The 16,164-nt window shown below is 43.4% G+C and overlaps 1 protein-coding gene across 1 annotated transcript in view; it reads left to right on the plus strand.

Moving 5' to 3' along the window:
• The first annotated feature begins 1,283 nt into the window (after positions 1–1,283).
• Positions 1,284–16,164, plus strand: part of MSH4 (mutS homolog 4) — a 77,386-nt gene continuing 62,505 nt past the window's right edge. The window contains exons 1-6 of the mRNA XM_089692210.1: positions 1,284–1,398; positions 2,878–3,045; positions 10,172–10,344; positions 10,557–10,667; positions 13,294–13,409; positions 15,409–15,582. Of these exons, the coding sequence (XP_089548336.1) occupies positions 1,284–1,398; positions 2,878–3,045; positions 10,172–10,344; positions 10,557–10,667; positions 13,294–13,409; positions 15,409–15,582 (857 nt within the window). The remainder of the gene's footprint in view (positions 1,399–2,877; positions 3,046–10,171; positions 10,345–10,556; positions 10,668–13,293; positions 13,410–15,408; positions 15,583–16,164) is intronic.

The raw sequence follows: 16,164 nt of genomic DNA on the forward strand, positions 1-16,164 counted from the left end.
GGTCACCGCGATGTCCTCTACAGGGATGTGGGGTCACCGCGATGTCCTCTACAGAAATGTGGGGTCACCGCGATGTCCTCTACAGGGATGTGGGGTCACCGCGATGTCCTCTACAGGGATGTGGGGTCACCGCGATGTCCTCTACAGAAATGTGGGGTCACCGCGATGTCCTCTACAGGGATGTGGGGTCACCGCGATGTCCTCTACTGAGATGAGGGGTCACCGCGATGTCCTCTACAGAGATGAGGGGTCACCGCGATGTCCTCTACTGAGATGAGGGGTCACCGCGATGTCCTCTACAGAGATGAGGGGTCACCGCGATGTCCTCTACAGAGATGAGGGGTCACCGCGATGTCCTCTACAGGGATGTGGGGTCACCGCGATGTGCTCTACAGAGATGTGGGGTCACCGCGATGTGCTCTACAGGGATGTGGGGTCACCGCGATGTCCTCTACAGAGATGAGGGGTCACCGGGATGTCCTCTACAGGGATGTGGGGTCACCGCGATGTCCTCTACAGAGATGAGGGGTCACCGGGATGTCCTCTACAGAGATGAGGGGTCCCCGCGATGTCCTTTTTTTAAAGATGTTGGGTCCCCATGATGTCCTCTATATAGATGAAGGGTCACCACAATGTCCTCTGTAGAGATGAAGGGTCACCACGATGTCCTCTATAGAGATGAGGGGTCACCATGATGTCCTCTATAGAGATGTGGGGTCACCATGATTTCATCTATAGAGATGTGGGGTCACCACGATGTCATCTATAGAGATGTGGGGTCACCACGATGTCATCTATAGAGATGTGGGGTCACCACAATGTCATCTATAGAGATGTGGGGTCACCACGATGTCCTCTATAGAAATGAGGGGTCATCACGATGTCATCTATAGAGATGAGGGGTCACCACGATGTCCTCTATAGAGGTGTGGGGTCACCACGATGTCCTCTATAGAGGTGTGGGGTCACCACGATGTCCTCTATAGAGATGTAGGATCACCCCGATGTCATCTATAGAGATGTGGGATCACCACGATATTCTCTATAGAGATGAGGGATCACCGCGTTGTCCTCTATAGAGATGAGGGGTCACCACTATGTCATCTATAGAGATGTAGGATCACCATGATGTCTTCTAATAAGATGAGGGGTCACCATGATGTCCTTTATAGAGATGAGGGGTCACCGCGATGTCCTCTACAGAGATGAGGGGTCACCGCGATGTCCTCTACAGAGATGAGGGGTCACCGCGATGTCCTCTACAGAGATGAGGGGTCACCGCGATGTCCTCTACAGAGATGAGGGGTCACCGCGATGTCCTCTACAGAGATGAGGGGTCACCGCGATGTCCTCTACAGAGATGTGGGGTCACCGCGATGTCCTCTACAGAGATGTGGGGTCACCGCGATGTCCTCTACAGGGATGTGGGGTCACCATGATGTCCTCTATAGAGATGAGGGGTCGCCATAATGTCATTTATAGAGATGAGGGGTCACCGTGATGTCATTAATAGAGATGTGGGGTCACCGTGATGTCATCTATAGAGACGAGGGGTCACCGTGATGTCTTCTTTAGAGATGAGGGGTCACTATGATGTCTTCTATAGAGATGAGGGGTCACCATGATGTTCAGCTGTTGAGAGGAAATCACTGGTATCCAGCTATAGAAATGTGAGGTTACTACGATATCCAGTTATAATGTCCAGCTCTTGAGATGAGGGGTCATCACTGGTATCCAGCTATAAAGATGAGGGAAATCGCTGGTGTCCAGCTTTAGAGACGTGGGATCACCATAATGGTCCGATATAGAGATGAGAGGTCATCACTGGGGTACATCTTTAAAGGAGAAGTATAATCAAAGCAGACATCACTTAGCCGGTCCAAGCTTGAGAAAGATCCCGACTTTACAGCCGGTATCCACCCAGATGCCTGGACTGCCAGCTGGCTCAGCCCCTCAGCAAGCCGCTGAGAGCCATAGCCAGCCTCTCTTCAGCCTGGTGCTCCAGTAAGTGCTGGAGGGGCAGAGCAGAGAGCTGGTTACTTACAGTCTCCGGCTCTCTGCACACTGAAGACTGAGAACTGAGTGATCAGCGGTTTTATCGCTTGGTTCTCAGTCTTAGAAGCAAGGGACAACAGTTGCAGCTGGTATCAGTGCTGCAGCCATCTAGGTTAATATGACTGTTTTTTTTAGAGCCTTCTATTTTAAAAAGTAAAAAGCAACTCCACTTCCGCTGAGAAAAAAAAACCCTACCCCTCTGTGTGATCTATGTCCACTGCAAGGACTTTAACAAACTCTGTTGCAGATTCCTACCTTTTGTTATTCTGAAGGAATAGCTGTTTGTTTGTCTGTGTCCATGTGCGGAGTGAATCTGTATGGGAGTCATTTTATAATTATCAGTTAGCTGCTCCACCTGCAGGGCTCTAATGAAGAAAGGGGCAGGGTCTGCATCCCTTTAGATGTGATTTCCCTTTGGGAGTACCTCCCCACAAATGACATTTTTGTTGCAGGGAGTGCTGTATCTTAGTGCAGACTTATGGGAAAATCAGTGAACCAATCACACAAGCATGAAATGATATTTTGGGGGGCAGGGGGGTGTTTCATATATCATCTGTGTATAGAAGGGCTGTAGGTTGCCTTTTTGTATTTTACAGAAAATTACAGTGCTGCAGATTGAAATGGAAAAGTCATTTCTAATAACATTCAATTACAATATGACTTGTGTTGCTATTGTATACACTATAATTATTTTTTTTATTTGCTATTTTTTTTATGAAATTGGAGTTACCCTGTAAGTACCAGTGAGGCATCTATGAGATACAGAAATAATAAGAGAAATGTCATCCTTTGAAAAGTTTTTTTCCATTTTTTAATTTATAGAATCCTATTTTGCGGACAAAAGTTCTGTTGCAGAAAATACAAGTGCCATTCATGTTACTTCAGTCTCGAGTTCTTGCAGGAAGGATTCCAGCGCTTCCACTTGTGGAAGATCAACAGGAGGACCCTTCACAAAGTCTAAAATCCAGACTCCTGTTACAGGCTATCCAGGTATTACATTTTTTACACATGGTTTAACTACTTGCCCTCCTGAGGATTTCCCCCCCTTCCTGACCAGGCCATTTTTTTTCGTTACGGTGCTGTGCTATTTTAACTGACAATTGCGTGGTCATGCAACGCTGCACCCAAATGAAATTTATGTCCTCTTTTTCCCACAAATTGAGCTTTCTTTCGGTGGTATTTTATTGCCTCTGAGTGTTTTATTTTTTGCGCCATAAGCAAAAAAACCCAACAATTTTGAGAAAAAAAAATATTTTGGACTTTTTGCTGTTAACCTCCATAGCGGTATTCCCGAGTGTAGCTCGGGGTAAAATGTCAGTACCAAAAGCGGTAACCCCGAGCTACACTCGGGCTTACCATGCGGCTCTGCATAGGGAGTCCCTGCAGAGCTTACCTTGTCCTTCGCTCCCACGATGTGTCCCCTGCAGCGTCCCCGGCCATCTCCTCCGGCCGATGCCGGCATCCGGCTTCTGTGTTCCGGTCCCTGTGACGTCGGGACGTACGGGCGTCGCTGGCGGCGGGAAATTTGAAAATTTTAAAAAATGTCATTTTTTTCCAAACAAATTTTACATGGCAAAACATTGCTGTTTCAACCCATTTCACATACATTTTGTCCCTAGTGCTTTGTTCTGTGCCCTGCCTGCATTTTGTCTGTTCTTTCTGCCTGAAAACTGAGAAAAGTCCAAAAAGTGTCCCTTTAGGTCAAAAGCGGGTTTAGATCAGCTAAAGAACAGCGATAGTAAATCAGAACTACTTGCAGAATTGAGTGATAATGATTCGTGGGGGAAATTCGTCATCAGACACTGAAAACGATTTTGCGACTTTGCTCAGCGATGTGCGAACTTGGCGCTCTATTTCAAATTTCAGTGTTTTTGGTTTGATTATATTATTGAATTAAATGTATTATTATTATATTATTATTTTTTATGATTATTTATTAAATTATAATTTATGATTTTGTGTTTCAAGTTTTATCATACCTGGGATGTTTACTAGACTCTTGTTGGGACAGATTTCAGTGAGTTATTCCTAAAAATTACAGCCTACAATAAAAAAACTACATATTTCCATGCAAAATAATGGTACCGCTTTCAGCACCAAAAATCTGAAATAATCATACCGCTAGGGAGGTTAAACATGTCCAGTAAAAGATAAAAAAAAAATCAAAGTTATATATGGCGGTATAGATAATGGGATTTTTTTTTCTACTAGTAATGGCAGCGATCAGCGACTTTTAGCGGGACTGCGGTGGACATTCTGACACGGGGGGGGGAACAGAATTGGTGTCACTGACATCTCCAGTGACACCAATACAGTAATTAGTGCTAAAAAACAGCACTGACACCGTACTAATGGCACTGGGCAGAAAGGGGTTAATTTGATGGTCATTCAAACAGTTAACTGTGTGCTGTGTGTGTTTTACTGGGGGGGTGTGTTCCTCACTGTAAGCACAATGATCGGAAATGTCTGTACTGTGCACAGCCATCCCGAGCAGTGTGCTCGAGCTGACAGGGAGGAAGATTGTAAACAAAACAATCTTCCTCCCCGTCAGAGATGCTCGGTAATCACCAGGCGCCGGCGGGTAATTACCCGCCGGAACCCAGTGATTGACATCCGCGGCCGCGGGACCCGTATATATACGTGATTTTGCGCCCAGGTGCCACCCTGTAGTAGTATATCTGCTATAGGGCGGTCCTTTAACGGTTAAGAGAAAAGAGTTTATGTCCCTTTAAAGCACCCCCCCCCCCCCCATGTCAGAATAAGCTCCCTTTATTATTTTGGTTTTTTTTTTATATTTTTAATATTTTTTTTTCCATTGTTTCAGTCATCTTGCTCTGTTTCCAACTTTCGTCTAATTTTTCACTGAGCTGATTGTTATAATTTGTATACACACACAGTCGGCCCCTGGATATACCCTGACCTAATTCTAGCTGCCATTATGCACAGTGAGGCTCAAGGCGGCCCCAGGGCTAAATCTGTGCATGCAGTAAGGTTTCATTAATACAAGTGACCATTACCAGCACAGTTTCCACAATGTCATGTATTTCCAGCAATACTCAGAGAGGCATATGACTGGAACCAGTGACTGAGCATCCTACAATTGAATGAGCATCTTGAAGCTATTGTACAATATACCTTGTCTTTGTACGTGTATAATCATTCCAGTTAAAATATACAGTATAATCTTTTTGAGATATTATAAAAAAATGGCTCTTTGTACAGTCAGCTTTAACAGAATAGGAGCTCGTATACAGGGGTGCAGAAATGTACACAGGACCTTACTGGCAGAAAGTTGTCAGCAAGGTCTTACATAAAAAATGGTCTGTGGTGCATCTCGGCTCCATATGGACCTAGACACTATGTTCATATAGAGCTGAAATGTGTACATAAAGGTCATTCATTCAGAATGACTTAACGTGGTTGTTCGCCTCAGAAATGAAATATGAACAAAGCATATCCATCTATAGTGTGTACTTTTCTCAATCCAGAGCACTAAGTGTCATTTCTGCCTGCTGCTTCATTCCTCTGTCAGGAGCAGCACAGGCATACCTCGGCCTATAGCAGTGGTTCTTAACCTTGTTGGAGGTACTGAACCCCACCAGTTTCATATGCGCATTCACCGAACCTTTCTTAATTGGAAAAATAAAATATGATTTTTAAAATTCAAAACATAGGTATATATTTATACATAGGTGCACAAAATGAACAAAACCGTTAAGAACAAAACCATTAAAACATGATTTTCACACAAAAACAAAAACATAATAATGAATATTTACTGCACGAATCATATGAGTCAGGTGTGGGTCTTCACCTCTGCCGAACCCGCGAGACTGACTCACTGAACCCCTGGGGTTCGATCGAACCCAGGTTAAGAACCACTGGCCATCCTCCCTCATTCCTCCCACCACTTCATCCCCCTCAGCCACTTCCTACTGTACCTTTACCCCCTCCCTCCTAGATTGTAAGCTCGTAAGAGTAGGGCCCTCTTACCCCTCGTACATTGTTTGTTGTTGTTGTACTGTGCCATGTATTGTCCCCCCTATTGTACAGCGCTGAGCAAACCCTTTGGCGCTATATAAACTCGTAGTAATAATAATAATAATAATGATTGAAACTGAGGTCATCCTGTGCCACCGCCACTTCCCACTGAATGACTGGTGCAGAGGTCATTCTGCAACTCTTCCGTTGCTTATCGAATGACATGAAAATGAAGTGATTTTGCGCCACTTCTGAATAATTAATCCAGAGGCAGGGGAAAGATGTTGTAATAAAGTGTAGGCTGCAGGGCAGGTAGAGCATGACTGAAGGCCAGCAGTCCTTTTAAATGCAGAACAAGGGCCATTTATGCGTTCCACATGTAAACATTCTAACAAACATTTACAGGTATAATACTGTGCACATTGCAGTGCTTTATACGCCTTGTGCATGAGTCCTTATCCAGCCTGAGATTCCATTGGTAGTACAACACTAATAAACAGGAAGCAAAAACTGCCTTTGTGTTAAATAAATATAACTGTCCCTATGAAAATATATAATATAGAACTGTAAATAGAAACAACTTTTACAATAGTACATAATATAAAGAAATAATAAATAAAACACAAAAGGTTTAAAAAAAAAAAAGCAAAATACATTGACAGGGTTAACATTCGAACTCTGTTAAGTATTTATTGCTGTCCGTGTGCCCACTGGGGTAAGTTCCTCTCCCTGTCACCAGAACAGGAAGAAATGGAAAACCGCTCCTGAATTACATCTCTCCACCCTCTACCGCAACACCATGTAAAAAATCTGCATGTGGACAGATGCAATGCTGGTTTCTTCCAGGCATTTGAGAGCTGGAAGAGATCAGCAGCACATCTGCACATGAGCTGTGGATTTCCAAGCCCACTGCACGTGCTCCACAAAGTTAGTAACCCACTGCCTCCTGGGTTAGATGTGACATAGAAATATCAGGAGGTAGCAGGTTAGACTGGGAACCGGATGGTTCTGTGTAGGAGGAAGAGGGGCACACACATCGAAATTTGGCCGATTTAGCAACAACCAGATGAATTTCAGTATGCGCACCATTGTCTGTTCAACAGAAGTCAGTCTTTAGATCAGCTTCTGTCAAACAGTCCTGCTGGAAAACCAGCAGTTGATCAGCCGCTGCAGCCAATCGCTAATCAGCGTATTCTGACAGTCCTTACTGTCAAAATACAATAGAACAGCGGGGGAGATCCCTGCTTCCACCTCACTTGTGTGGATGCAGGGATCTATTATTTTTCCCTGTGTGTGCACCTTGATTAATAAATTGTGATTTGAGTGAGTTTAGTTCTGCTTTAACCACTTCCTGTCCAGACACTTTTACCCCCTTCCTGTCCAGGGCAGTTTTCAGCGCTATCACACTTTGAATGCCAATTGCGCGGTCATGCAACACTGCACCCATATGAATTTTTTACCATTTTTTTGAGACAGATAAAGCTTTATTTTGGCGGTATTTATTCACCGCTGGGATTTTTATTTTTTTTGCTATGTAAATTAAAATGTCCAAAAATTTTTAAAAAAAGTGTTTTTCTTATAAAATTTTGCAAATAAATAATCTTTCATCATAGATCTTGGCCGAAATTTATTCCGTTATCTTTTTAGTAAAAAAAAAAATAAGCCAATTTAGTTTATAACCCAAAATTATAATTTTTAAACATTTTTTATTTTTTTTATATTATTTGTGTTTTTGTTTTTTTTGTTTTTTTTTACATACTGTCACCCTAGCAGTACAGTGTCACCATGGTGACACTGTACTACTTGTGGGGGGTGATGAAGATTTTTTTTTTACAGTGATTGCTTTTACACCCATATAGGATGTAAAAGCAATCATTTTCTCTTTCTCTCTGTCTGCATTCTTGCAGCCATTGAGAACTACTGAGTGAGCTGTGATTGGTCACAACTTGTCACATGGTACAAGGCTGCTGTGAATAGCTTTGTACCATTTGACCTCTGTGATCATTCACAGATTTCACACGTAGTAAGCAATGATGTCACAAGTGACATCTTGCTTACTACTTTGCATGTGATCACTGATTGGCCTATCAGTGATCACATGATCGGGACCTCGTACAGAGGGCCCGTCTGACGATCGGTGTTTCACTGTGTCCAGAGGACACATCGGGCATCGGATCGCGGTGGTGCGCACTCCCAGGGAGCGCGCACAGCTAGAAATGGCGGGTGCCGTTTATGAACGGCAACCCGCCCCTGGAGTGCCACCACCCTGCCGTTTATAAACAGCAGGCGGACGGCAAGTGGTTAATATCATCAGAGATAACAAGAAAAAGCTGACAATTTCCTTTTTAGGGTGCATTCACAATTGCTAGTGCACCCTGTCTGCAATCAGCTGCGAGAGCTCCAGTGAGGGTTCCCTGCAATTATGAGAGGCAGCCCCTTTGAAAGGAATTATCTGTCGCATCTAATCATGGCCACATGCATGCCTTCATGATGTAGCAATCACATGTAAGTGATCAGCCCTGGATGCAGACTGCATGCACATCTAATCGCAGTGTGGGTGCATTTAGAAGTGTGAATGCACCATAAAGCAAACCTGGTTTTACCCAGCAGATCATACTCACCATTCCTTCACTTCCACACTGTTTCCTTCAGTCCCCCCCCCCCCCCAAAAAAAAACAAATACTGTAGCTGTTGACTTTTAATATAGAGGATTCATCATTGTTCTCACTCAAGCTGATTCTTCAGTCGGGTTCAGGTCCAGGCGACAGCATCTTAGCTCAGATGCAAGCCACACTGTGCTTTGTGAATGGTCCCACAGTCTTCTTTCCCAAAAGGCTGAGGGGAAGGGGGTGCACGCTTCTGCTCAGATCGCCTCAGTGAACTGACCAGACGTGGGAATGGGTACCTGTCAATAATAGGTACCCGCTCCCTCCCCCCCTCCAAAAAAGTGCCAATTGCTAAAGGGAAGGGAGGATGCAAACATTCAGAACTTCCCCTTTTGAGTGAAGCTCTGTTTTAATTATGTTTGCGTGTAAAGAAGCATGCGACTTGTTCCATGTGACAGGCCAATCAGCAAGCAGCAGTGCTGTTAAATGTGCGAAGTCCCAGTATAAGTGTCAACTTGAGTGACCCAGAGCTTATACAGGGTGACTTCTGATGCCCATTGGGAACATACTGTATATAATGGGGGCTGTATGGTCTATGGCATGTTATCTGGGTTTACTGACTTATCTGCTGATTCAAGCACAGTGCTTATTCTGCCACCCCGTATAAAATTCAAAATACTAACCACAGCTTACAAAGCCATCCACAACACTGCCCCTAGCTACATCACCAACCTCATCCACAGATACCGCCCAACCTCCAGAACATTTCCAAAATCCGCCCCTTCCTGACCAATGACACCACAAAGCAACTTATCCACGCCTTGGTTATATCCCGCCTCAATTACCACAACTTCCTCCTCACTGGTCTACCGTTACACAGACTATCCCTCCTTCAGTCTATTATGAATGCTGCTGCTAGACTCATACACCTTACCAACCGATCAACGACTGCTGCCCCCCTCTGCCAATCCCTCCACTAGCTTCCACTAACCCAACGTCTAAAATTCAAAATACTAACCACAGCTTACAAAGCCATCCACAACACTGCCCCTAGGTACATCACCAACCTCATCCACAGATACCGCCCAAATCGCCCACTCCGCTCCTCCCGTGATATCCTCCTCTCTAGCTCCCCCATCACCTCCTCCCACACTCGCCTCCAGGACTTCTCCAGAGCCTCTCCCATCCTCTGGAACTCCCTACCACAGCATGTCCCGTCAGCCCCCACCCTGTCTGCCTTTAGGCGATCTTTGAAAACTCACTTCTTCAGGGAAGCCTACCCCACCTCCACCTAATAACTGTACTTGAATCACCTCCGCCAGATCATCCCCCGCAGCTATCATCTTTTGTATCACCTCCCCCTTCCTTCAGATTGTAAGCTCCACGAGCCGGGCCCTCCTATTCCTTCTGTACTGAAATGTATTGTAATTGTACTGTCTCCCTAATATTGTAAAGCGCTGCGCAAACTGTTGGCGCTATATAAATCCTGTATAATAATAATATATTTATTACTAATCTCTGTACTCCAGTGACAACATCATCTACATCCGCTCAGTCTACGGATCAGTCTACAGCCTCTGTCATTGTAGCGGTAGCAGAAGGAAGAGGACTTGCCAGTGGAGAAATAGGAATGGCTAGTTTGGATCTGAGAAACCCCGATGTTGTCTTGTCTCAGTTTGCAGACAGCTCAACATATGTCAAGGTAACAGAATGTTTGCTTTGTGTACATTCAAGGAATGAGAAATTCAAATGAGAAACATCTCTGTGCGTTCAGTATATGTTTTGTGTTCAGATGAACAATTTTTGAGCATCAGTTCTGCTGCATGTTTGTCTTAAAGCAAGAATGTTACACAGAAAATGCAGCTATTAAATCCATGCATATTTGGCCAGACTTAATGGGTTAATATATTCTAGGTTATAACAAGACTTCAGATTCTAGCACCAAAAGAAATATTGATGTCAAACACGGCCTGTGAAGGTGGCAATACAACAGAACTGTACCGTCTGATCACTGAAAATTTTAAGGTACAAATTTATAGATGTTTCTACAATACCATCAGTTCTGCATTTGCTGAGTTATCAAACTGAACTCCAGCCTTCCCTCAGTCTTGCACAGTTGTACAGCTTCCTCTCCTGTACTAGCATCACTTACTCTGATTTACCTGCACACTGTGAGTTTCTTCTGGCTCACCTGTTTCATTAATTGTAATTCAGTTATTTCAATCATGGAGGCTCAGCATCACATGTGCGTATTGCTTATGACAGTCTGCTTGCAAATGCAGCCTTCCTAGGAAAAAACACTTCTACAGACTTGCATCCACCCATATAGGGTTCTGTCACACGGATGTTCCTATCGGGTCTGCCTGCCCGTTTTTCAGGCAGACCCAATCGGAACCTCCATTCTCCTCTATAGAGTGGCAGGGTGTAAATGGACATGTGTCTGTTTACACCTTCCGACGTCCAATCTGATCTGTTCCACCAAAAAAGGGATGGATGGGGATCCGATTCCCCTTCCGTCCATCGGCTCGGGTAGGATTAAAACGGACAGGCAGTCCATTTTCATCCGACCGCCCATTGGGGAGAGTGAGCAGCTCTGTTTCTGCTCTGCAGTAGCGGAGCAGACACAGAGCTGTCATCCGCTTGCTCAGTGGAGAGATCCCCCGCTGAGTAAGTGGATCCGCTAAACGGGTCCATCCCATGTGACAGGACCCTAAGGCATTTTGATATTTGTATAACACCTCCCAAGACCCAGCTTACCTCATGGAAGCTATAGTACAGCTTCTGTGAATGGTGGATGGGGTGGAAAGGGCATAGTTGGCACTAAAACCTCAGCCAGCAGCACAAGAGACACTTCTCATTGACTGTAAGATTCCTTGTGCTGATTTAAAAAATAAAAACATTTTGGCAAAACTTAGGGTTTAATTCTCCCCTCACCTGGACCCTAAAACATAATGTAAACCCTAATATTAATATTTATCTTCTCCTTTTTTAGGTGCTCAGTCACACCATTGCTTTGCATGAACACATGCGCGTTAAAGCAGTGTGGATGTGTGAATTCAGCCTAAGTGTATTCAAAGCCAAAACTTACTTTTTAGTTTTGGTTAAAATAGGGGAAAGGTTAGAACCTCTATCAGGTTTTATTGCTGTTTGTGTCTCAGCTGGGTAGACTTACCCTCTCTATATATATTGATGACCAATGTTACCAGAACTAAATGAAAAAAATAACTAAAGAAAAAAATAATACATTTTGAGCTGTCGCTGGATCTGGAATAGAGGAAAAACTGTCTAAGAGTTTATTTCCTCTTATTTTAAAGAGATTTCTTCTTCGTGCCTTGTTTACAGGACAGGAAAAGAAGGTAATTTTCCCCCATTGAAGCACAGAACACAAAAAAACAATAATTTTAACGTTTCCCTACTCTTTACTTGACTAAAATTTTAATTTACTTTAAAAACTTCAATTCCTTTTTAACACTACTCCACCCTTAACCTAACTTAAAATTAACCATTAACACTAACCCCTAAACAGAGCCTAATACGTAACCAATGAAGTCTTAACACCCCAGTCACACCGATCGGACTTTGAAATCGTGAGATTTCCAGTGAAGTCGCACGATTGCAAAGTCGGATCGCATTCCGACTTAAAGTGCAACTTGCAAGACATCTGCGGCTTGCAAGACAGATGTCTATGCAAGTCGCACCTGAAGTAGTACACAAACTACTTTAGAAATTGGTACTGCTCCGACCACGTCGTAATTGCACTGATATGAGAGTTTTAATTGCAGACAATAGGGTGTTTCTTCCCATGCGATTTGCAACTTGCATGGCATGGCAAATCACATGGCAAGTCACACCTGGTGTGACCGGGGTGTTAACCTTAAGTCTAACTTTAAGACAACTGCTAACACTAACCTTAACTCACTAAAATTCTAAACTTGAAGTGGTTGTAAACCCTTACATATACCCAGTGAAGTGACTGGCCTCAGGTGGTACACAGAGATGAAACAAATCCTACATAAGTTGTACCAGTTTATCTGCCGCCTTCTCTCCTCTATATCAGTTCAAAGGCCAGAATTTACACAGCATTTCTGAGCCTCATAAGGCAAGACATGAGGATCTGGCATCCCACACAGCATGACATAGAGCATATAGCTGAGTGTCACCTGGAATCTGAGGGAAGGGAATGAACACACTCCTCTCTACACAGTCTTATAAGGAAACATGCGCAGCTGATGCTGTCAATCACCTGCTATGTGCTGGAGGTGTGTGTGTTTTGGGGAAGGGGGGACTGCTGTCTCCTGGGATTGTCTGGTATCCTGTCAGAAGTTACTAAAATGACAAGAGGAGGCAGAAATCACACTAGGTGCTTTAGATTGAGGCAAGTACACACTAGAAGGATGTATTTTGTTAATTTTTAATTTCAGAATTTACAACCACTTTAACTTATCGGACCCAGAAAACTTCAAAGTGGAATCATCACTGTCCCATGCCAAATGCTACCCTGCCCATTACTTGTATCTTAACCCACTGTTCCTCCAAAGACATGCTGGTAGTATTTCCACCGAAATACATCAAAGCTACAGTACAGCGTATAACCATTGTATAATCTATTTACTTGTTTTAGCTTTAATAACATATATTTATTGGCTTTTAGGGTATATCTTTTACAACTGTACAGAGGAAATATTTCAATGAAACTAAAGGTTTGGAATACATTGAACAACTATGTGCTCCGGAATTTAGCACAGTGCAGATGGAAGTTAAATCTAAGTATGATGAAATATATTAAAGTAAACCTCTTAAATATTGCATTTGTACAAAATGACTTTTCAACTTTTTAAACCATTGCTGTTAGAATGCAGACATGCTCTTTGTGCAGTAACCCTTAATAGCCAGAATCCACCTGTCGTTAATCTGTACTCTTTTGGTTGCTGAAGTCTTGTTTCACACAAAGAATCAGTATTTTCCATCTTTGTAAATGCATTGTCCAGCTGTGTAAAACAACAGATAGATAAGGGGCTATCAAAAGTGTCCAGCAGTAGAGAAAAGCACAGGATTGTCAGGCTTTAAAGAATAGTACAGGAATATATGGTTGTTGCTAGCACAAGGATTGGGGTCATCTCCGGTATCTATAGAGAAAGTGACAGGGGAAAAATCACTGGAGTCTAACAAATGAAGATTATAGGGATAAGGGGTCACCATTAGAGTCCAGCTATGGAGAACAGCACAGAGATTAGGGGTCATCACTAGTCTGTAGCTACAGAGAACTGTACAGGTTATCATTCGTAGAGTTTAAAATGGTTCTAAAGGCAAATGTTTTTTTACCTTTAATGCATTCTATGCATTAAAGTAGAACTGTAGGCAAAACTTTTTTTTTTTTCCATTTTGGATAGAGTAAGGAAAGGTTATAACCCCTGTCAGTTTATTTTTTGCCATCTGAGTCCTATTGGGGATATTTACCTTCACTTCCTGTCCCATAGCCAAAGCAGGAAGTGAGAAAATCTCTGCAAATTAAGGGAATTCCTTGGGGACCATTGGAAATTTCCCCTATATTTCTGTTCTGGGGACAAGTCAAAATGGGGGATTTCTTGTACTTCCACTTTTGATGATAATGGTAAACAGGACAAATAGAGAAGGTGAATCTCCCTACTGGGGACAGCAATAAATACCTAAGAGGTGTTCTAATCCCTCCCCACTCTATTCAGAACAAAAAAAAGGTTTGCCTTTAGTTATACTTTAAGGTAAAACACCTTCTGCATGCAGCTCTCCCTACAGCCCCCCTAAATACTTACCTGAGCCTGATCTCGATCCAGTGATGTGCATGGGAACAGTGGGTCTTTCATCTCTCTCTCCTTGCAAGACAGAGAGGAAGCAGCTGGAGCCATTGGCTCCTGCTGCTGTCAATCACAGCCAGTTAGCAGGCGGCGGGGCTCTGTGTGTCTATGGGACACACAGAGCTGGCTCGGAAGTTAGCACTCATGAGTGCCCCCAGAACAGTCATCTTGCTCTGTCACTCAGCAGGGGGGACGAGACAGGAGTGCTGGTGGGGGACCCCAGAAGAGGAGGATTGGGGCTGCTGTGTGCAAAACTACTGCACGGTCCAAGTAAGTATGACATGTTTTTTCTAAATTGCCTTTAGAATCCTTTTAACTATAGAGGACAAAGATAAAATGATGGGTCATTTCTTGTCAGAAGTTACAGAAAGCAGCACAGGGATGAGGGATCATCTCTAGTCTGTAGCTATAGAGAACAATATAGGCATGAGGGGATACCAATAGAGTCCAACTATAGAGAACAGCACAGCGATAAGGGGTCATCACTAGTATTTAGCTATAGAGAACTGTATAGGGATGGAGGGTCACTGATGCTCAGCTGTAGACAACAGAACAGGGATGATGGCTTATTAGTAGAGTTTATCTATGACTGAGGGGTGATCATTAATCTTTAGCTACAGAGAACAGTCCAGGGATGAGAGGTCATTGGTAGTCTTTAGCTAAAGAGAACATTACAGGGATGAGGGGTCATCACGGGTATCCAGCTGTAGAGATTAGAACAGTGAGGAGGACTCAGGGGTATCCAGCTGTGATGATTAGAAAGGGCATGAGGGGTCATCACTGGTGTGTCCTACTGCAGAGGAAAACAGAAGGTTATATAAGGTGTCATTACATAGGAAACATTAGTTATAGACTAATGCAGATATGAAAATTATGTTTAATGTAACAGTAAGAACAATTTGTACTTCTAAACAATTCTTTTTTTTTATGTATAGGTATTACTGCCTGGCTGCTGTTGCTGCTTTGCTGAAATACATTGAATTCATCCAGAATTCAGTCTACGCTCCCAAATCTGTCAGGTTCCGATTTCAAGGAAGTGAGCAGACCGCTATGATCGATTCTGCATCTGCACAGAGCCTTGAACTTTTGGTGAATAACAGAGATACTAGGTTTGAATATGGTTTGTATATGCAGGATTTGATTATATGGCGCTGACAGCTGTGTGTATGCATTCTGTAATCTTGATGGTCTAACAATCAAATGGTTAGATGGTTTTGATTAATATGTGGGTACACACCATTTAAAAATTCAACCATACTGTCCATGGTTTGATTGTAATGTAGCATGACATGTCAGTAGTGGTGTACAAGGTCATTAGAGGGCCAAGTATAAGTAGGGTGATGTTGGGCAATGCATCTTGGGAAATGTTTGTAATCTAGAAAGGAGAAACTACTTGTGAGCAGAGACAAATTAAGCAAGAATGGGGCCCTGTGCAAGGTAGCACCTTTGGCTCCCTATCCCTATTGTTGTCAATGATAAGACTTCCAATAGGCACCCCATTTGTATTGTCTTTACTAGTATAGCCCCATCTGACACCAACTGCCTACAAATGAATTCTCCCTTGTAACATGAAAGGCAGGCGCGCAAATTTCACCAACCGTGCTATGCCCTTGGTTTATTGCAGGGGTATTAAGGTTGTAGCTGGGCTCCTGGGCATAAATCAGGGTAGGTTCCTTCCTAGTTTGCTTTGC

Source organism: Staurois parvus, unplaced genomic scaffold (assembly GCF_062004578.1).
Source record: "Staurois parvus isolate SC_StPar_1 unplaced genomic scaffold, SC_StPar_1.0 ptg000578l, whole genome shotgun sequence".
In the NCBI taxonomy this organism is placed as follows: domain Eukaryota; kingdom Metazoa; phylum Chordata; class Amphibia; order Anura; family Ranidae; genus Staurois; species Staurois parvus.